Genomic DNA, 22,741 nt, shown 5'->3' on the forward strand with positions numbered 1-22,741 from the left:
TGTGTTACTAGGCAGATGATCACCCAGAGCAGCTGCAGGGACCCCAGTGGGCTAAGATCTGGTAGCCCAGCCCTGAGGTGGTCAAGTTAGAACCTCCAGAGACAACAGAAAGGCCTATAGTACCCAGGGCACAGTACAGGTACAAGGTCACAGGAGTTGCTCTGAGACTACACTAGATGCCCTCTACTGGTGCTGTTAGGGAGGTGCAGGCCCAGGACCAGAAGGCACAGAGCCCACACCCAGAAAGCACAGAGCTCAGGGCCTGAAAGCTCAAAGCACAGGGCCTGAGATTGCAGAGCCCAGGACAGAGAGCACAGAGCCAGGGCCCGAAGGTGTGGAGCCTAGTGCCAGAGGGGACAGAGCCCAATGTCAGAGCGTGCAGAGCCCAGAAATCAAAGCCCAAAGCATAGGGCCAGAGAGTCCAGAGTCCAAGTCTGAAAAGCATAGAGCCCAGGGTGGGTAATCCAGAACCCTGAGCATATAGAGAACTCATTTACAGTGACACCAACACCCTAACACCTGAGCACAAAGCTGTCAGAGGCAAGAGAGGGGTGCAAACACTCAAAGTGGGTCCAAATGCTGAAAATAGGTTATGGAGCAAATGAGAAACATTTGAGTATACTCCAGAACCTACCACAGTGAACAGACATCCAGATATTATATGGGCCCGGGCAATATATATGTAAATTAGCAGGACTCTGTTTTTTAATTTTTTTCTCTTTCACACTGTCACTAATTCTTTTTTTTTTTCTTTTTTGTTCTATTTTCTTCTTTTGGCTTTTTTGTCTTTGATTTATAATTGTTAGTTTTGTCACTTGTTTTGTTGTTTTATGCATGTTTGTTTGCTCCCTCCCCATTTCCTTTGACAAGCTTCCTCCCTCTAGCTTATCTACTCTCTTCTCTAAAAAATGTTTTCCCTTACTGTATCTCCCTGTTTTATATTTAAGCTAATTTATATCTCCATACCTAAATACTATGTGCTAACTACAAGAATCCTACTATCTAACCTTCTCTCATTCTCAACAAGATACTACCCTTTTATACATAAATCCTTATTCAACTTAATCATATATTTACTTTAACTTACTTCTATACCCATCACCCCAGATCTTCCTCCCTTACCCAACTCCCACTTTTGAAAAAAGCACTGCTTACCCACATGCATGAACCTGCTGACACCCTTAAATCATTACTACTAAGATTGAATCAGACAGATTATCCACAGAGTCACACACAAAATGTAAGAAGATACCAAGACATCAGAAAAACAAACCCAAGAACCCTGAATATATGAGATCTAGGAACAGTGAGGAAATAGGAGAAATCATGCATACTGACCTACAAAAAATTCAAGAAAGAGAATTCCGAATCCAGAACATCCCTGTTAGAAGACAGTTCATTCAAAACTTAAATCACAGTCAAAAGCATACAGAAGACATTACAACAACAAAACCTAAACTATGGTATGCTGGTGTTGGGAATGAATTTCAGAAATGTCTTTGATACTAATTTCAAAATGTATTGACTTTAAATGCTTTGAAATTCATTTCAGAATATAGAAAGTAGTTAGAGCTTGGGTGTTGTGCAGGCACTCAGACAGGGAAGGAACCCTGCAGAGTTCCTGGCACCAAGGGTGATTAGCAAGAAAATAGAGGTAGCCCAGGACCTTTGCATTTTAAAGAGAAGTTTACAGGAACAATAAATTCTAGCAGACAGGCTAGGATGTTGGAGGATGGCACAAGCCTTCAAAAGATCCCTGACTTTGATAATAAAGTAACACATTTTGGGATCTTAAATATTTGAGATTACATCAATAGGAAAAAAGAATTTTGTTCAGACAGGATGTAAAAGAGTGAATCCCCACATCAAAAGGCTTGCCCCAGAGAAGGGGTGGATCTAGTTGTTTCAGGAAGATGGTTGTTTAAGCAAAGATTTGAGATAAAATTCTGTATAAAAACTGTTCTATATCCAACAACATCAGCAACTTATTTTCAAGTTACTCCACTACATCATCCCTTTGGTGTAGTGCTTTCTGTCCTATTTTTCTGCCTTTGTAATAATAAAATTGCTTAAGCTTACAGAAAAAAGAATTATGGCTATTATTTTCTAAAATAGCTAAAAACAAGAACCCGCAGCTACATCTTACACTGGTACAATTTTACTGTACCACTGTTACAATGGTACAACATGAAACAGCCTAACTTATGGATAAAAGGCATTGAAAAAGGGGTAGTGGTACAGACCAATGGTATTCATAATCTCTTCAGAGAAATAATTTCAGAGAATTTTCTGAACATGGAAAGAGATATGAACATACACATACAGAAGACATACAGAACACCGTTAAGACAAGATCAAAGAAGGTCCTCCCCACACCATGTAATATTCAAATTGACCAACATAGAGGCTAAGGAAAGACTCTTAAAAGCAGTGAAAACAAAGTAACGGGTGACTTACAGGGGCAAAACAATACAAATCACCCCAAACTTCACAATCCAAGTCATGAATGCCAGGAGAGACTGGAATGATGTAATCCAAACCCTGGAAGAAAATAACTTCCAACCAAAACTGTTATCGGCAACAAGGTTATTACTCAAAATTGATGAAGAAACAAAAGTTTTTTAAGATGAACAAATTCATGAATTCAAAGCCAACACTAGAGAAAATACTTAAAGAAATAAACCATAAAGAAGAAAAAAGCAGCAAACTTCAGAACCAGAGAAGAGATGAATCTGATCAGTGGGGAAACTAAGCAAAGAAAAAAATAACATTAAGTCAAACAGAAGATAGATCATAAAATGGCAGGAGAAAAAAATCATAGTTCAATAATAATCCTGAACGTCAAAGGATTTAACTGATAAATTGAAAGACATAGGGTGGCAATGTGGATTAAAAAAAAAACATAATCCAAATATATGCAGATTGCAAGAAACTCACCTTACAGCTAAGGACATTCATAGGCTAAAAATGAAAGAATGAAAGAAGATATATCATGCCAATGGAGACCAAAAACGAGCAGGGGTAGCTACACTAATATCTAACAAAACAGACTTTGACCTAATACACATCAGAAGAGATAAGGAAGGGCATGGGCTTTTATTAAACGAAACAATTCACCAAGAAGATATAATGATAGAGCAAGGCACGGTGTTGCATGTTTGTAATCCCAGCATTTGCAAGGCTGACACAGGAGAATTGTGGTTTGCAGCAGCTTCTGGTACTTAGGGAGAGCCTTTGCAAATCAGTGAGACCCTGTTTCAAAATAAAGAATAAAAATAGGGCTGGGGGTGTAGGGAGAATGTCCCTGCATTTCATCCCCAGTACTGCAAAAAAAAAAAAAAATGATATAGTGATACTAAATGTTTTTGCCCCAAATATGAGTACATCCACATTTATAAATCAAACCCGTCAGGACATCAGATATCAAATGTACCCAAATACAATAATATTGGGAGACTTCAACACACCACTCCTAAAACTAGATTGATCTTCAAGGCAAAAGTTGAGTAAAGACTCTTAAGAACTAAATAAAACTATAAACCAAATGGACCTAATAGGTATATACAGAATATTTCAACGAGGAACAGCAGAATACACATTCTTCTCAGCAGCTTATGGATCCTTTTCCAAAACAGATCACATCCTGGGCCACAAGGCAAGCACCAGCAAATGTAAAAGATGTAATATAATTCCCTGCATCTTTTCAGATCACAATGGAATAAAAGTAGAAATTAACAACAGAATGACCAAAATAAACTATTTAAAGACATAAATATTGAATGATACACTATTGAATAATGAGTTGGTAAGTTCAGAAATAAGGAAAGAAATAAAGAAATTTCTGGAATTAAATGAAAATAGAGATGCAGCAAACTAAAATCTATGAGACTCTTGGAAGCAGTGTTAAGAGGAAAGTTTATAACATTGAGTGCCCACATAAGAATAGAGAGTTCCCAAGTAAACAACCTAATAACACATCTCAGGGACTTAGAAAAAAATGCAACAGTCTAATCCTCAAACCAGAAGAAGGCAGGAAATAATTAAAGTCAGAGCAGAAATAAAAAATTCAAAGAATCAACAAAACAAAATGCTAGTTCTTTGAAAAGATTAATAAGATTGAAAAACCTCTGGCCATCCTAACTAAAAGAGAGAATCAAATCATTAAAATCATAAATAAAAAGGAGACATTACCACAAAACGGGGACATTCAAAGAATTATCAGAAACTATTTTGAAAATTTATGCTCCAATAGACTAAAAAACATGGAAGAAATTGATAGATTTCTTAGCACATACAACATACCTAAATTAAAAAAAAAATAAAGCAAGCCTAAACTAACCAATAGGAACCAAAGAAATAGAAACAGTAATAAAAATTCTACCATCAAAGAAAATCCCAGACCCAGACAGGTTTCCAGCTAAATTCTACAAAACCTTCAGAGAAGAACTAATCACAGTATTTCACAACTTATTCCAGAAAATTGAAAGAGATGGAAGTCTTCTAAATTCCTTCTATGTGGCCAGTATCACATTAATACCAAAACCAAACAGAGATACCTCAAGCAAAGAAAATTACATACCAATATCCTGGATGAACATAGATGCAAAAATTCTAAACAAAATATGAACTATACACAGTCAAAACCATATAAAGAGAATTATAGACCATGACCAAGTTGTTTTTATTCCAGAAAAGCAATGTTGGTTCAACATGTGAAAATCAATACATGTTATTCACCATATAAATAGAACTGAGACCAACAACCACATGATCATATCAATAGATGCTGAAAAAGCATTTGACAAAATCCAAAACCCATTCATGTTAAAAAAAAAACACTGCAGAAAATTGGAATAGAAGGAATGTATCTCAACATCATTAAAGCAATATACAATAAACCCAAAGCCAACATCATATTGAATGGGGAAAACCTGCAAGAATTTCATTTAAAATCAAAAACAAGACAAGAATGCCCACTCTGACCATTTCTTTTCAATAGAGTCCTGGAAACTCTTGCCATAGTAATAAGACAAGAAAAGGATATTAAAGGAATTCAAATAGAAAAAGAAGAATTAAAATTATCCTTGCTTGCAGATGACTTGATCCTTTAGAAGACCCAAAGAACCAAAAGACTACTGGAACTGATTATCCAATTCAGCAAAGTTGCAAGACACAAAATTAACCTAAAGAAGTCGTTTGCTTTTCTATATGCCAACAATGAATCCACAATGAAAGAAATGAAGAAAATAATTCCATTTACAATAAACTCAAAACTAATAATATATTTAGGAATAAACCTAACAAAAGATGTAAATGGCCTCTACATGAAATCTATAAAATATTAAAGAAAAAAATTGAACTTGGAAGATGAAAAGATCTCCCTTGCTCATGGATAGGCAGAATAAATATCATCAAAATGGCTATTCTGCGAAAAGTGATCTACAGATTCAATGCAATTCCTATCAAAATACCAACGACATTCTTCACAGAACTAGAAAATTCAGTCATTAATTTAATATGAAAAAAATACCCAGAATAGCCAAAGCAATTCTCAGAAATAAGAGCCATGCAGGAGCATCACAATTTCTGACTTTAAATTCTACTACAGAGCAATTGTAGTTGAAACAGCATGGTATTGGCACAACAACTGACACATAGACAAATGGGACAAAAGAGAAGATACGGAAACAAATTCACACACTATAGCCAGTTGATCTTTGACAAAGGGGCTAAATTCATACGCTGGAGAAAAGACAGCCTTTTCAACAAATTGTGCTAGGAGAACTGGATACCCATTTGTAGAAAGATGGAACTAAATCCTTACCTCTTACTGTGTGCAGGAATCAACTTTAGATGGATCAAAGACTTGGAAAATAGACAAAAGACTGTGAAGCTATTAGAGGCTTAACACTCCAACATATAGGTACAAGTAGTAACTTTCTCAACAAGACCTCCAAAGCACAGGAAATTAAAACAAGAACAAGTGGGATGACAAAAACTAAAATGTTTCTGCTTATCAAAGGATATAATCAAGAACTTCAAGAGAAAGCCTACAGAGTAGGAAAAGATCTTTACCAGTCACCACTCTGTTAGAGGGTCAATATCCAGAATATACAAAGATCTCAAAAGATTCTAGAGTAGCAAAACAACTCAGTCATAAATGGGCAACTGAATTGAATAGACACTTCACCAAAAAAGAAATACAAATGGCCAATAGATACATAAAAAAATGTTCAACATCTTTATCCATCAGGGAGATGCAAATTAAAACTACACTGAGATTCCATCTAACCTCAATCAGAATGGCCAATAGATGCATGAAAATGTGTTCAACATCATTAGCCATCAGGGAGATGCAAATCAAAACTATGTTGAGATTCCATCCAACCCCAACTAGAGTGGCAAGCATAAAGAAATAAAATAACAATAAATACTGGCAAGTATGTGGAGAAAGAGGAACTCTTTTACACTTGTTGGCAGTGCAAACTAGTTCAGCCACTATGGAGATCAGTGTGGAGATTCCTTAGAAACTGGGAATGAATCTATCATATGATATGGCTATACTACTCCTTGGTATCTTTCCAAAGAGGTTGAAATCAGAGAACTACAGTACCATATGCATACCCATGTTCATTGCAGCACAATTCATAATAACCAAAATATGGAACCAACCTAGCTCTCCATCAACAGATGAATGGATTGCAAAATTATGGGAATTACACCCAATGTAATGCTACTCAGCAGTAGAAGGTGGCCAAGGTAGATTAATAGAGAAGCTATATTTCGAATATGTGTAAAAGTATGAATGCAGCATGTCAACCTGGACACTCATTATCAGGACTGGGGAAGGAGAAGCAGTGGGGTTGGAAGGAGCACCGAGTATTGTGTAAATGTATGCCACTGTCAATGTGATCCACATTATAATGTGAAACTATGGTGTACCAATAAAATAAAAACAGATGCAGCAGCTGCAGCAAAAAAGGGTATGCTTTTCTAGAATTTCCACATGAATAATTGAGCTTATTGATATTATAAGATTTTTAAATTCTTAGAATAATATTTTATCTTCTATTGAAACAAAGAACCTAGTATTTTAGCTTTGTGTCTAGGAAAATACAAAAAAATGAACTTAATTTTACCATTAGTATTTTAGTGATCATATAATCAGGTGCTCAAAAACTAGATCTTAATATTTCTTAATACTGATAAAGAAATACAGGAGTGAGGAGAGTGCTTTGCTAAAATACAAGAAATTGTCTTCATATAGATCAAAGAAGTAAGTATAAAGATGTCATTGGAGATTGTTTTTATTATTACTATCATTATTATTTGCATGGTACTCAGAATTGAACACTAAGACATTCTCCTCTGAGCTACACCCACAGCCATATGTTTTTTTTTTCTTTGAAACAGGATCTTGCTAGATTAATGAAAGTCTTACTACTTGCTGAGGCTGTCCTCTGACCTACAATCCTCCTGTCTCAGCCACCCATCTATTAGGATTACAGGCATGTACCACCAGGCCTGGTTTGTAAAAGATTATTTTTGTGTTAATAAATATGGATAAGTATGTGCAATACTTATAGTTCATCCTTGGGGATACTTTTTGACATTCAGATAGAACTAAGTAAAAATTCAAATTAGAATACTAGAAGAATAAAATAATAGAATAGAGTAGAATAGTTTATGCTTGTTTCTAATTTTTGGTGAGGGCATTTGTAAATGAAAAAAAAGATGAGAAAATGAACTTTGATGTATAAATAAAATTACTCAATTTTTCATCTGACTACATCTATTGGTCTTTAATTAAAACCAGCATTGTAGTTCAAATCTCTTATCTCTTATCATTCCTCACTACTATATTCTAATCCCAAATGGTCTGGCTGGCTACTCAGAATCTATTATGTGCTATAAGATTGACTGTCAGCCAGAATAAAAGGATGAGTGACTTAATATAATAGCACACCATAATAACCAAATGAGTAGTATTAGTTAATTATTTGAGTAAATGCAAAGAAGGAAAAGTACATGCTTGGAGATGCAATGCCAAATGTAGAAATTTAATGCACAGTATTTATATTAGTCTTAACTTCTGGGACTAAATCTGTACTGAAGATAAAAAGTTGGTCGTTATCAGCATGTATTATTATATAATGATTAAGTAATTAGTTTGTATCAAATCACTTGAATAGCACATGGAGACCAACTTAGAAGTACTGTAAAACTTGAACATCAGAAGCATAAAACTTAAGAGATTAGAGAGTAGAAGGGTCTCTCACAAAGGAAAGTAATTAGAGCTGCCAGAGAGATGGGCTGATGGGGAAAACTGCAAGGGCATATTGTCCAAAAAGCCAGATGAAGGGAGTATTTCCAGAAGAAATGCAAGCAACATTGCCAACAAGTGTGTTATGCTGAAGTCAGTTATTGCTGAGACATTAGTAACACCGCAGTCAAGCCAAGATATTTTTACAAAACATCAGGGAATAAAGCTTTTAGAGTTGAATCAAGACTATAAGAAAGGAGATTGGGTACAGATAATTCTTTTATTGTATTTTTCTAAAGACTGAAGAGAAATGGAGGATATTTAGAAGAAGACATTAAATTAGAGAAGGACACTCTTTTTAGGATCTTCCCATGTTATATACTTTAATGTAAGGGGGAAGATATTGGAAGATGAGATTCAATGCCTGTTTGACCTAAAGAGATCAGAGGTAATCCATCCATTGCAGTGTTTGCGAAGTTAGACTATGCATATAATTTAGAAGTAGCAAGGTTGGTAGTTTTACTAATGGAAGATAAAATGTTTTTTCTAGCCTGGTGTGGTGTCGCACTCTTGTAATCCCTGTGCTTGGGAGGCAGAGACAGGAGGATCGCACAGGTTCAGGCAGGTTCAAGCCAGCCTCGCTGGCTTAAGAGACCCTATTTCCTAATTAAAAAAAAAAAAAAAGCAGTATAAAAATAGGTCTGGGAGTGTAGCCCAGAGGGAGAAGGTTTTCCAGGAACCCTAGTACCACCAAAAAAAAAATGTTTTTTCTATTATTTTTAAGCTTTTCTCAATTAAATCTGAAATAAAGTCAGTCAGTGAGAGTAAGAAAGTATAGCAAGATGGGAAGAATTCTTTGTGTAGAATACTTATTCTGTATATTAGGAGACCAAAATCAACTGGGAAAATGTCCAAGGACGAACAAGTAGCACTGAAATGCCTCTTGAGACTTTTTTATAAGTGTCAAGTCCCAGCAACATGGTTTTGTATTTTCATCCACCCGTGTTTTTCTCTTCACGTGTGCCCATGGAGTGAGCCAAGATTGGGGCTGAGTTAAGGTTTGGTTTGGTTTGGTATTGGTTTTGGTACTAGAAATGGAACCAAGAAATGGAAACTTTTACCTCTGAGGTACACCCACACATCTATTTATTTATTCATTTTATTTTGAAACAGGGTCTCAATAAGTTGCTGAGTTTGGCCTTGAACCTGGGATCCTCCTGTCTCAGCCTCTCAAGGACTGGGCTGCAGGTGTGCACCACTGCACCAAGTAGGGTTATGGTTTTTTCAAGTGCAAGCAAGGAGTTGAACATATGCATAGCTACTATAATTATTAAATGTATAAATTTGTGACAGGTGTTGAACATGATTATGAGACTGTCAGTGAGCTGAGAAACTAAGTTGTCAGATGGAATATTTGACGGCATTTTGGGTTACTATAAAGACAAGAATATTGAGGGACCAAAAAAAAAAAAGAATAATTCTTAATGTTATTTATTGTTTTTATTTTTATTTTGGTGGTACTGGGGGTAGAACCAAGAGGCTTTCTACCTCCGGGATATACTCCCAGACCTATTTTATATTTTATTTGAAAACAGAGTCTCACTAAGTTTCTGAGAGCCTCACTAAGTAGCTGAGGCTGGCTTCAAACCTGCGCGATCCTCCTGTCTCCAACTCCCAGGTGCAGGGATTATAAGCGTGCTCCACCATGCCTGGCTATTTATTACTTTTAAAACTATATGAATATTCCCATTATTAAGTGTAAACCTGGGATTAAATTCCAATATTTGGGGTTCTATACCATCATTCTTTCTACTCATCTATGGAATAATACCCTCAATATTTTGTATAATTCTTTTCAGAATGTACAGTCATATTGGTTTATAGTTCCATCCACTGAGATATTAACAAATTACACAACATACAGAAAAATTATAATATTGGGCAATGTTATTCCTAGTCAGATGTTCATTGGGGAAGATAGAAGAACCATGCCCTTAGTATATCATTTCCATTTCTTCCCATTTCCCCCATTGGGAAATATATGTTGTGATTAATATTTATAGATACTAGTAACACAAGGATTAATACATCAAACATTTACAATTTTGAAAGAGAAATGTGCAAACAAATAATTAAAGTGTTAGGTTTTATTTTACTGGGTACAAATTGTAATTTGAGCACAGAGGAGGTGTTTAATCCTCCACAGATAACCCAGGAAATGTTTTATAGTGTCAACATTTAAAATAATCTTAAAAATAAGCAGCTATCATCAAAGAAAGATTACTCTAAAGGGGGAAGAACATAAAATAGGAAGCAATATAGAGGCATAAAAATTCTAGTAATATAGAGGTATTAAAATTCTTATTAAAGTTGTTCAAAACAAGATTGCTTTCTTTGGGTTGTATAGAGCTGGATTTTGCATTTTTAATCTAACTGAAAAAAATGGTCTAAATCAATAATATAAATGTACCTTTTAAGTAATGTCCATTATGTTCACATTAAAAAAGTTTCTTCTCAGTATTTTCAGAACTATTTTACTATAGCTCAGTACGAGAATGCCTTTCATGAATGAGCTTGTGTATTCTTGCAGCTTGCAGTTCTTATGGGGAGGTTTTTTCTTTCTCTCTCTCTCTCTCTCTCTCTCTCTCTCTCTCTCTCTCTCTTTTTTTTTTTTTTTTTTTTTTTTTTTTACTGTTTCTCAGATAAGTAGTGAATAGGCTGGTCATCTTCCTGCATTGTTGATACCAGCTTTTAGCTACTGACATCTGTAGCGGATGCTCCTTTTCATTTCTTTCTTTGATCAGGATATCCTGGTTTTCTGCATTTAGAGGCATATGTAATTACATGTGTATAAACATGCAGGAGAGCATTTTAGGCAGAGTCAACAGCTCTTCCAAGGCCCTAGAGCGGGGTCATAAAGAGATATTTATATGTTGTTGGAGCTGGGGAGATGAGGGTGAAGGAAAAAATCAGCAATCTAAGCAGAGTGGTCAATTCAGGGTATTCTATGTCAATCTAAGGGCACTGATGTTTTTCTGAGTGAAATGGGAATGCTGTCTATTTCTTCCTGCTTTTCTATCCTTACTTGATTTGGATGGTAGAAGAGAATGAGGGTTAAGCAGCCCATATTGAGTTTTCCCCCTGAAATATTTGTGTTCTTTAAAATTCTTATTAAAACTGTATTAGAAAAAAATGTGTTAGAAATAAAAAGGGCGGCACAAAAATAAGTTGAGACACATTCATTTTGAGCTGCCTTTGATATATTCTGATGTGGATAAATAGTCTACGGACTGGAGATATTGTCATTCATCCCCTAACACTTGGGAGTTGAAATGATAGGCTAGATGAGGTCATTTAAGGGAAAGTTCATAAAATGAAAAAATATTGAAAGAATGAACACTTTAGACTATAGCCATAGGAAGAAATCCAGAATTTTCTACGTGGCTCTTTACCAAAAAAAAATTATAGGAGAGGAATGATACCAGTACTCATTAATGATACCAGCACCTCATGCCCTCCACAATTTCTGGAGAACCTGGGATTCTGGTTTTCTTAAAAATTAAATGTGAAACCTATTCCAACTTGATGAAAATGTGATAGTACAATGTCTTTCATGGACCCTCCTGAAATCATTTGTGAATGCTGTCACTAAATATTTCTCTAATTTTTTTGGCTTCTAATATTACTTGCAATATCATTAAAAAACTTAACTTGTTTGAGAAGGAAATTAACTTGTTTGAGAAGGAAACAAATCCAAAATGTTATAAATATCAAATTTCTTGTTACCATAATAACTCAGAAGAAAGAATATTTATTTGCTCACAGTTCTGGAGATTTCAGAGGTTCAATTAATGGGAGGCTGGGTCTGAGAAGTTCAGGGCATGGTGGTGGGGAAGCAGAGAGATAACAAGGGGAGGAAGGAGCACATATAATCCCAAAGGCCACATCCCCAAGGGACCTTCCTGAGCAACCAAACCTCACTTCCAACATGGTTTACTGATACCCATAAAGGCTAGAATGACATTCTGAATTCCAAATCATTACATCCAGCATAATGATTTTTGATAATAATTTCCATTATTGTTTGTATCTGTAGTTCATTCTCTTTGTCAAACATATCTGTGAACGATGTAATAAAATGAATTCCTCCTATTTTACTTTAAAGAATATTAAATTTTATTGTTTACATTTTCAAATGTGGTTGCAGAATGTCCAGATTTTAGAACATTATAAAGGCTTAAATAGGTGCAATGAAGGACTTGAAACTTAAACACTGCAATTGATTTAGACAGTTTATTTAGACAAACTGGTGAAACAAACACATATATCTTTTTCACAGCATGTAAAATGCAATGATAGAAGCAATTTTATATTAATTATCTGATGTAATGAATATTATTAGGATTGAAAACCAGAATGTTATGCATGCTGATGCAGGATGTCTGATTTACCCATTTTTAAATAACTATCTTTATGTCAGTACTTCTTATATATACTTACCATTTAGTAGCCTAAACTTGAACATCAGAATACCATTTAAGCCTTCTAATCTTAAAATTTAATGTGATTTAGTGGAATATATTCCAATATAACAGAAGAAAAGATAAAATCTAATTTAAAATATTTTAGTAATATTTTCTCTTTACATAATTATTGCATTTATATGTGTGTGCCTCTTATTCCTCAACCTGAACGTTAACTTGTTCCATATTTTATATCATAGGTAGAAGAAACATATACCGTTGATTTTTCTTTAACTATATTAATAATACAGCATCAGTGTGGACAAAAAGTTTTACTAGCAAATTGTAAGCCTGTTTTTCTGTAAGCACCATTCAACTAAATGAATTAACAAATTAGCCAGATATGGTAGAATACACTGTAATCCCAGTATATAGGAGGCTGAGACAGAAGGATTTGCAGGTTTGCTGATTCAGAAACTTAGTGAGGCCCTCTTCAACTTGGTGAGACAGTGCTTCAAAATGAAAATAATAAAATTAAATAGGGCTAGAAGTGTAGCTCTGAGTGAGAAGACTCCTGAATTGAATCATATGTAACAAAAAACAAAAAAAGAATGAAGAAAAAAATGAAGAAAAGAAGAAAGAAAAGAAGAAAGAGAAAGAAAGAAAGAAATACAAATTAGTCAGTTTGTGTGTTTTTATAATATTAATGAGAAGCTGGGATTCTAGAGTAGATCAGAGATGTACTTTCTGCTCTAGTCCTTACCAACTGTTTAATCTGGAGCAAGTTACAGTTATTTAAATGCTCTGTAACTTATGACATAAATTGTGATAATCATCCTTACATCAGGGACTAGTGAGAGGTTGTAAGGTATAATGAAATGTTTTTAATAATACTGTGCCTACAAGAAAAAGATCAAATAAGTGTTACTGTCAGGTAATGTTTACTTACAAATATAACTGAAATATTCTACTTCTTCATCCACTAAAATGTATTCTTGCCAGCCAAGATTACTAATAGATATTAAATTTAGATTTTTAAATTAAAATGCAAGTGACTATGGTGTGTGTGTGTGTGTGTGTGTGTGTGTGTGTGTGTGTGTACTTCCTTAGGAGACTCACACTTAGGCATACTTTGAAAGTGAAATTCCTTTTACTCAGAGTGTGAAATTATTTCCTAAGGGTGAAACTAGTGTGTGTCAAAGTGTCACCAGAGGCTCCAGCAACAGTGGTAAAGCTGAGATGGCCAGAGAGGCTGAGTCAGAAAGAGGAGAGTGACAGAGTATTACTTGGTTTTATCTGTCTGTGAGTGAACTAATAATCAGCTTACGATTGTTTAAATGGCTGTGGTTGCTTAATCCTCCAAATTTATATTTAGTTTAAAGTATTAGGGTCTGAGAAGAACAAATCTATGAAAGCTGAAATGGGATGGCCTACTCAAAAGAATAATCCTTAACTTCAAAAAGACAGCGAAATTATATTGTTTAGGTTTTAAAATTTGGATCCATATTGCAGATTTGGAAAGCAATAAAGGATTAAAAGGTTGAAATAAGGGACCTTTGAAATAAGATTATTAGTGCTCAGAGAGGATTTAACCGTGAGATGAGGTAATTGTTTTTGTATCAACACATGTTCTATTACCTCAGTGCAAAGATTTAGCATCTAGAATACATGTTCTGTATTTAAACAGTATTCTTTATGCAGATTTTTGAGGGCTTCAGAACTCCTGCACAGAGACCATACATGTATTTTTAAATAAGTCTCAAACATCTTATCAAAATGGTGTCTAATTTGAGAAAAGTAAAGTGCAGGGGCACACAGATCTTACACAAAAACATGAATTATTAAAGAGAAAATGAAATGCTGTATGTTCTGGGGAAAAATGGTTAAAAACTGCCTACAGTGATAGTTCTTTTGATGGTAACAGTAGTAGAAATAATTTATAATAGAAATAATTTATATTTTTTACTGTTAGTTTTTTGTACAAACACTATTTGTTTTTCTGTGCCTGGGCTCTCATTCTTAAAACACCATGAGCTATTTTAATCCCATTTGTCAGATAAGGAAAATTTAGCAAAATTCACAATTGACAGTTTGGTTCCCAAGAAAATAGCCTACACCCAACAGAACTTCTTTTTGGCAGAAGAATCTAAACAACGTGTCACAAATAGGTTTATTTCATCAGTGATATTGTTCTGCTGTGATAATAAAGGGATATTTTCATCTGAGGCCATGCAAATGCTGGTTCTTTCTATTAGATGAGACAAAATTTTAATACTAATTTTAAAAATAATTTCTATATTTATCTCTTTGAATGTCTTCATTCTAATGCTTAGTAGATATGTCTTAAGTAAGACTTAAAACTTATGAGTTTCAGTAATTTTCACATTGTAAAATATGTTTAAACTTTAAAACCACTTTGAGGAACTTAAAAAAAAATTGAATACAAAGTGGATGACCTATGACATGAAACGTGTACCAAATAGGAAATTAATACTAGAGGAACATAACGGAGTTTACTTACTAAGCTGGGATTTAGTGTTTTGTTTATTTTCCTTATATGTGTTTATGCCAAAAGTTTCTAGTTTAGAGTGAAAATTTAAATGCACATGGTGGCCACAGAAACTCTAATGCATAAAGATTAAAAGCCATACATGTGTTGTTCCTTCTCTAGGGAAATTTTAACTTTATCCTATCTTATTCTGGACATGTTCTTCCATTTTGATGCTTATCTGGTAGTAAAGGATTCTATAATGACTATTTTTCAGCTGATTATTTACACATTTCAAACCTTGCAGTCTCTGTATATAATAGTTCTCTGAGATTGTATATTTTTAACAGGACATTCCAGCTCCTAGGAATAGCAGATAAAGATTTAAACATAAGTATTTCATTCATGTTGTTTCATTAGAAAAAAAAAATGCCAGGTGTAAGACTATTGCGATAGGTGAGATTTACAGGTGCTATGGTTTGCATATGGTTTGGTGGTCCCCTAGTGGTCCATATGTTGGGAGTTTAACCTCCAGGGTATTAGAAGATGGCATGGATATTTAAGAGATGGGGTCTAATGGGAGAATACTTGGGTCACTGGGATCTCTGTGCTTAGGAGGGACCAAAGTATTTTCTTAGGACCCTAGTTAGGTCTTTCAATAGCTATTATGAAGTGATATTTGATCTCTCTCTCTCTCTCTCTCCCTCTCTCTCTCTCTCTCTCTCTCTCTCTCTCTCTCTCTCTCTCTCTCTCTCTCTCTTCTTCCTGTTTTGAGATATGATGCTTTTGTCCTGAGAACCTCACCAAAGTCTAAACAATATTTAGACATTCAGTGCAAAACAGTGAGCTAAATAAACCTCTTTATAAATTTAGACTCTATCAGGCATTTAATTATAGTAACAAAAAGGCTATTAGTATGTTATCCTTCATCTTGACATCATATTAAGTGAAATCAAGTAAAATACATAGAGACTCAGAAAGCTATCAATATTTTCCCACCATTATGCAGGATCAAAATTTAACCAATGACAATTTCAATTCCAAAGTCTTTGCTACGGTGAGACTCCATATTTATTCCAGATCACAGGGTACAATCTTATTTGGAAATAAAACATGCAAACTCTCAGTTTAGTACTCCTTTAGTGATCATAAAATATCTATCCTGTGAGAAAAAAAACACATCTTAAATACATGGCCAGTATAGCAAAGTGAGCAGAGGCACCTGGAATATCAGTCTTCTAAAACTCTTAAGTTAGAATGCCACATTTTATCAAAATAACTCAATGCAACCGACATTTTAGTCAAGAATTTTTTCAGATAAATTTTAGATTAGCTCAGGAAGGTGGCTTTCTCTTTGTAATACATCTCACAGAAGCTTTTGATGAAATCATTTATAAAATACAAATTATCTTCCTAATAGGTAAGGAGATTTTTTACCCTTGCATTGGTCTATATCATTATAACTGTCACATAAATTGTGCTTTTTTTTTTTCTGTACTGGGATTGGAACTCAGGGAAATTCTACCTCCAAGCTACATCCCTGGTCCTATTTTTAAGTCCTTTCATACACATACACTTCATACTTGAACCTCTGTACATGGCCAGCATTCATGTATGTATGTATATATGACACAAATAACCCGTGTATGTGCACACATGTGTACACATATGTATATATGTGCATGTAGCATATATAGAGACATATATAGTACACATGTGATACATGTATATATAAATAAAACAATATTATTTTAATAGTAAGGCATAAAAGGAAACTGTAAGAATACATGTTACAATTCAGTTTGGAATTATGGAGCTATTTCTCTTCAACATTTTTTCTAAAGTTACTAAATAAAGAATGGAAAGTAAAGTTGGGGAAAAATTAACTATGTGAACTTTTGGGTAAGTGAAAACTCTAGTGTACAGTCCTGAAACTTGCTCAGTCTATATTTTTGATGGCTGCTTATACTAGTAAAGAAACTAGTGTACAGTCCTGAAACTTGCTCAGTCTATATTTTTGATGGCTGCTTATACTAGTAAAGAAAAGACAGATTGTTGAATTTTTTTTCCTTAAAAACTCTATTCTCACCTTGTGAAAGTACAGTAAAATAGTCAAAATGTGGGTAGTGTGGAATAAAGGACAAGAATTAGCAAGTAAGAAAACCCACGTGCTAGCTTTTCTCTCCCAGGATACAGGGTCTTGACAGTGCAGTGAGTTATCAGTCTTCACACAGGACAGACTGAAAGCCAAGATGCGGAAACACATTCCCTCAGCAATGTATATGCAGAAATGTGAAAAGGATTGGAAAAGACTAAAGAGCTGAGAAAGCCATTTCTTTTTTAAAATGTCCAAACGATTCTTTCTACAGTGTCCTAGTTTTGTGAGTGCCGCCTTTAGCCTTAGGTCTATTTATTTCACTTTTTGCTTTGTCCTTATGATTTCAAAAGATGACTAGAGCTTACAGTGAAAGATGAGATGGCTCAGATAATTTATGCTCATCTTCCAGGGAGGAAAATATAATTTCTATCCAAATGGGACATATATTTTATATACTTTTTTTTTTTTTTTTTTTTTTTTTTTTTTTGGTGTTTCTAGGGTTCCTGGAAGCCCTTCTACCTCTGGGCTACTACACTCCCAGACCTATTTTATACTTTTTTTTTTTTTTTTAAACAGGGTCTCTGAAGCCAGCGCAGCAGGCTTCGAACCTGCGCGATCCTCCTGTCTCCGTCTCCCAAGTGCAGGGATTACAAGTGTGTACCACCACGCCCGGCATTATATGCTTTATATTAGATAGACATATATAATACTAGAGAAGGACAAAAAGGATAGAGACAGAGAAAGGAAGGAGGAGAAAGGAAAGAAAAAAGACAAAGAGAAGGAAGAAGAAGGGAGAGAGAGGGAGAGAAGGAAAGGGAAGTAATTGATTGAAAAAATAGAATGGAATAAGCCGGGCGTGGTGGCGCATGCTTGTAATCCCCGCGCTTGGGAGGCAGAGACAGGAGGATCGCGCAGGTTCGAAGCCAGCCGCGCGCGCTGGCTTAGGAGACCCTGTTTCCAAAAATGAAAATGTAAAAATAGGTCTGGGAGTGTAGCCCGGAGGTAGAAGGGCTTCCAGGAACCCCAGTACCACCAAAAAATAAATAAATAAATAAATAAATAAATAAATAAATAAATAAGTAAATAAATAAATAAAAATAAAAAAATATATTTTAAAAAATAGAATGGAATAAACAAACCAGTAACTGCAGGTTATAAATAAGTAATAATAAAGTCTATGTTTTCAGTTTGAACATAGCGATGATTAATCAACTTGTTTCATAAACCAGAAACTTTAAGGTTTTAATACATATAACTGGGGTGAGAAAATAAGGAGCCACAATAAAAATAGCAGAACAATGTATATATAAGATATATATCAAGTACCTGACCTCTTCACCTGTTATTTCACCACCATATATATTGTATATATATAATATATATTTCTATAGATGAATATCTATTTTTACTAGTACTCTGTACAAGTTATTTAAAACAGCAATGATATAAGGACTAAGTAAACTTTGTTTTGCAGAAAATTCTAAATGTGCCAAATATTATAATACCATAAATGCTTACAAATATCATATTTCTGGGAGATATTTTTTAGAGAACTGTCTTTAAAAGTATGTTTGCATCTATTTTGTGCTCCTGAAAGAGAATATCTCAAACTGATGTATGACTGGCTGATAGTTCTGGAGGCTGAAAAGTCCGAGATTCAGGGGCCAGCACTTGTGAGGAACTTCTTGTTGTGTTATCTCATGAAGAAGATAAAAGAGAAGGTGGGGGCAAGCAATGGGACTTGATTTTGTAATGTGCCTACTCCCATGGTAATAGGATTAATTCAGCCATGAAGGTGCTGCTTCCCTCAAGCCCCACCTACCAACATGGCCGCCCAGGAGACCCTATTTCCAATGTTAGACTTTGTGGGACATATCCAGGCCATAAAGTGAATAAAATCAATTCAAGATTTTAGTAAGTGGGAAATGAGAAGAAAATATGTTATAGGTTTTGGTTCTTTTTTTCTTGGAGTACAAGGTGCAGTTGCATATATAGAAACAGGAAAAGGAAGGCTTGTATATGTACTTAATTGTGAAAATGTCAAAACATACGTGGTATGGCACACTGCCGGTAATTTGGGAGCTAGGACTTACCAACTGCATTAAATAATGTGCTTAAAGTTTAAATTCCACTTAAAAATATGCCTAATAAGAACATGTTTCTTAAATTCCATGCATTTTGTTCAACATTTAGTAAATATCAAGAGTCTGTGAACTGGCATTCCACTGGGCACTTGATTTGTAGCCATAAACAAAATGTACAAGGTTCTGGCAAGTTGTGCATTATATTTAATAAGAGATGCAGAATATAAAAAGCAAGTACACAATGACAACAGATTTTAAGTGGAAAAGGCATTATGAAAAAAGTAAGTAGAATAAAGGAAAAATTATTTATGAAAACGAGGAAGAAGTTACCTTAAAAAAAGTATTAAATATTGTGAGGATGAACAGAACCCAACATTTGCATGCAACCTAAATACCTGTTTTGAATATCTCTAAATGTCTTTAAATATGTTTGCATTGATGAATATCTATTTTTGCCAGTGCTCTGCACAAATTATTTAAAATAGCAATGGCATAAGGACTGAGTAAAATTTATGTTTGCAGAAAATTTCAAATGTACCAAACATTATAATACCATAAATGCTTACAAATATCAAAAATAAATTCAAGTTTTGAGTGTCTACTGTGAGACACTGCACAAAATTCTAAATGTATGCATATAGTTTGAGACTAGTTTATCTCACAGAATGCCAGCATCAAAGATGATACTATTTCTATTTTTCACATGGGAAAACTATGTTATAGAGTTTTCCAGGCAACTTTTTTCATGATCGTTCAGCCAGAATGGAAAAAAAAAGTTAAGTAAAAACAAGAAATTATATGAAGACAAGGCAACCACTTTCCTTCATTACTGACATATTTGACAACCCAAAAGAGCTTGACTTGTGGAGTAAAATAAGGAAAGTGAGATCTTAATTTGGCTTCATGATTAGCCTGATATGAAGAATGCTAATGACTGAAATCAAACACATTAAAGCAACACACTTTTCCCTTATCAGAAGAGCTTTTTGGTTTTAATGAGATATTTTCAACTGAGCAGCCTGTAAGCATAAAATCAAACATGTTTTAATAATTATTTTCCCTCTCAGTGGGTACTTGTTCTTTCAATGTTGGTAAATTTCTAGGATTTAAGTACATTGATTGACAATTTGGAGTTGTTTATATTTTTTTCATATTTCTTTTAGCTTATATTCAGACTTCCTGCAATATTATGACTCTGTGAAACTAAGAATGAATAAGCAATCCTTATTTCTATGCTTTAAATTTACACCAGATATTTTATTATTAAAACTACACATTTCCTGTTGTTGTTTATATTTTCAAAGCAATAATTCACCTAATTATATTTATAATTACTTTCCACGTACACTAATGAGAAGGAATGCAATCTCTTCAGAGGATAGTACTCACATACACACATATGTACATGCATGTGAATATGTGTATGTGAACATCTGAATAGGTGTGTGTGTGTGTGTGAATATGTGAATGTGTGTATGCAAATATGTGAATGTTTGTATGCAAATATGTAAATATGTGTACACAAATGTATGTGTGTGCAAATATGCAATGTGTATATGCAATTATGTGAATGTGTGTATGCAAATATGTGTGTATCAAATATGTGAATGTGTGTATGTAAATAAATATAGATATGTGTGTAAATGCATACATGTACATATTTATTAACATCTCACTTTGTTGTTTTACTACATTAGTCAGACTCTTGTACTATCAAAGATCTTAGTTAAAATATGAATGTAGATAGAAAGATAGATAAATGTTGCATATCATATAATTATCAGCTGAAGATGACCTGAGAAAAGTATGGTAGAGGTTTTGGAGCTGGAGTTTATTTGATCACAGTTTGCACATGCACACACACACACACACACACACACACACACACACACACACAGCCTCTGTACTTATGTAGATCTGTTTTGTTTTATATTTCCAGAACCTCAACCTACTGGCTCACTCGCATCCAGTCTTTCCTCTACTGCAATGAGAACGGCCTCCTGGGCAGCTTTTCAGAAGAGACACACTCCTGCACGTGCCCGAACGACCAGGTAGTGTGCACCTCGGCCCTGCCCTGCACGGTGGGCGATGCCTCGGCCTGCCTGACCTGCGCCCCTGACAACCGCACCCGCTGTGGCACCTGCAACACCGGCTACATGCTGAGCCAGGGGCTCTGCAAACCCGAAGTTGCAGAGTCCACCGACCACTACATCGGCTTCGAGACTGACCTGCAGGACCTCGAGATGAAATACCTGCTGCAGAAAACCGACCGACGCATCGAAGTGCACGCCATTTTCATCAGCAACGACATGCGCCTCAATAGCTGGTTCGACCCGTCCTGGCGCAAAAGGATGCTTCTCACCTTAAAGAGTAACAAGTACAAGTCGAGTCTGGTCCATATGATCCTGGGTCTCTCTTTGCAGATCTGCCTGACTAAAAACAGCACCTTGGAGCCAGTGTTGGCTGTGTATGTCAACCCCTTCGGAGGCAGCCACTCTGAGAGCTGGTTTATGCCGGTGAGTGAAAACAGCTTCCCAGACTGGGAGCGGACTAAGCTGGACCTCCCTCTACAGTGTTTTAACTGGAGCCTCACTCTGGGCAACAAATGGAAGACATTTTTTGAGACCGTGCACATCTACCTGAGGAGTCGCATCAAATCCAATGGCCCCAACGGCAATGAGAGCATTTACTACGAGCCTCTGGAGTTCATTGACCCTTCGCGGAACCTGGGCTACATGAAAATCAACAACATTCAAGTGTTTGGCTACAGCATGCACTTCGACCCTGAAGCCATCCGGGACCTGATCTTGCAACTGGACTACCCCTATACTCAGGGATCTCAGGACTCAGCACTTTTGCAACTGCTAGAGATAAGGGACCGTGTAAATAAACTCTCCCCACCCGGTCAGCGTCGTCTAGATCTTTTCTCTTGCTTGCTTCGTCACAGACTCAAGCTGTCTACTAGTGAGGTGGTGAGAATCCAAACCGCTCTGCAGGCGTTCAATGCCAAATTGCCAAACACGATGGATTATGAGACGACCAAATTATGTAGTTAACCGTAAATGTCAAGCACAACCCAAAATCTTGACGGAGTTTTTACAGTGCTTTTGTGGAACCGTTTATGTTTGGAAGAGTACATTTAAATTGTCTTTTCAATATCTGTCTTATATCAGTCGATAACATTGGATGGCAATTTACATACATGAACTTGCTGACAATGAATATATTATACTGCAGTTTTTGGTTTATGAATGAAATAAATACTGACACCCGTCTAGAAGACGTTCTACTTTTTACAATAAATTTCATTTGTAATTTTATATGTTCCGTGGCAATGCTTTTGTG

At 35.2% G+C, this 22,741-nt stretch overlaps 1 protein-coding gene across 3 annotated transcripts in view; it reads left to right on the forward strand.

Moving 5' to 3' along the window:
- Nucleotides 1–22,452, forward strand: part of BRINP3 (BMP/retinoic acid inducible neural specific 3) — a gene marked incomplete at both ends in the record, with an annotated part of 382,413 nt that extends 359,961 nt beyond the window's left edge. For all 3 annotated transcript variants that reach the window (XM_080699392.1, XM_080699393.1, XM_080699394.1), the window contains one exon: nucleotides 21,336–22,452. In XM_080699392.1, coding sequence (XP_080555518.1) covers nucleotides 21,336–22,452 — 1,117 coding nt within the window. The remainder of the gene's footprint in view (nucleotides 1–21,335) is intronic.
- Between the last annotated feature and the right edge of the window lie 289 nt (nucleotides 22,453–22,741).

The sequence above is a fragment of the Muscardinus avellanarius genome, assembly GCF_963383645.1.
Source record: "Muscardinus avellanarius genome assembly, chromosome: 7".
Taxonomy (NCBI): domain Eukaryota; kingdom Metazoa; phylum Chordata; class Mammalia; order Rodentia; family Gliridae; genus Muscardinus; species Muscardinus avellanarius.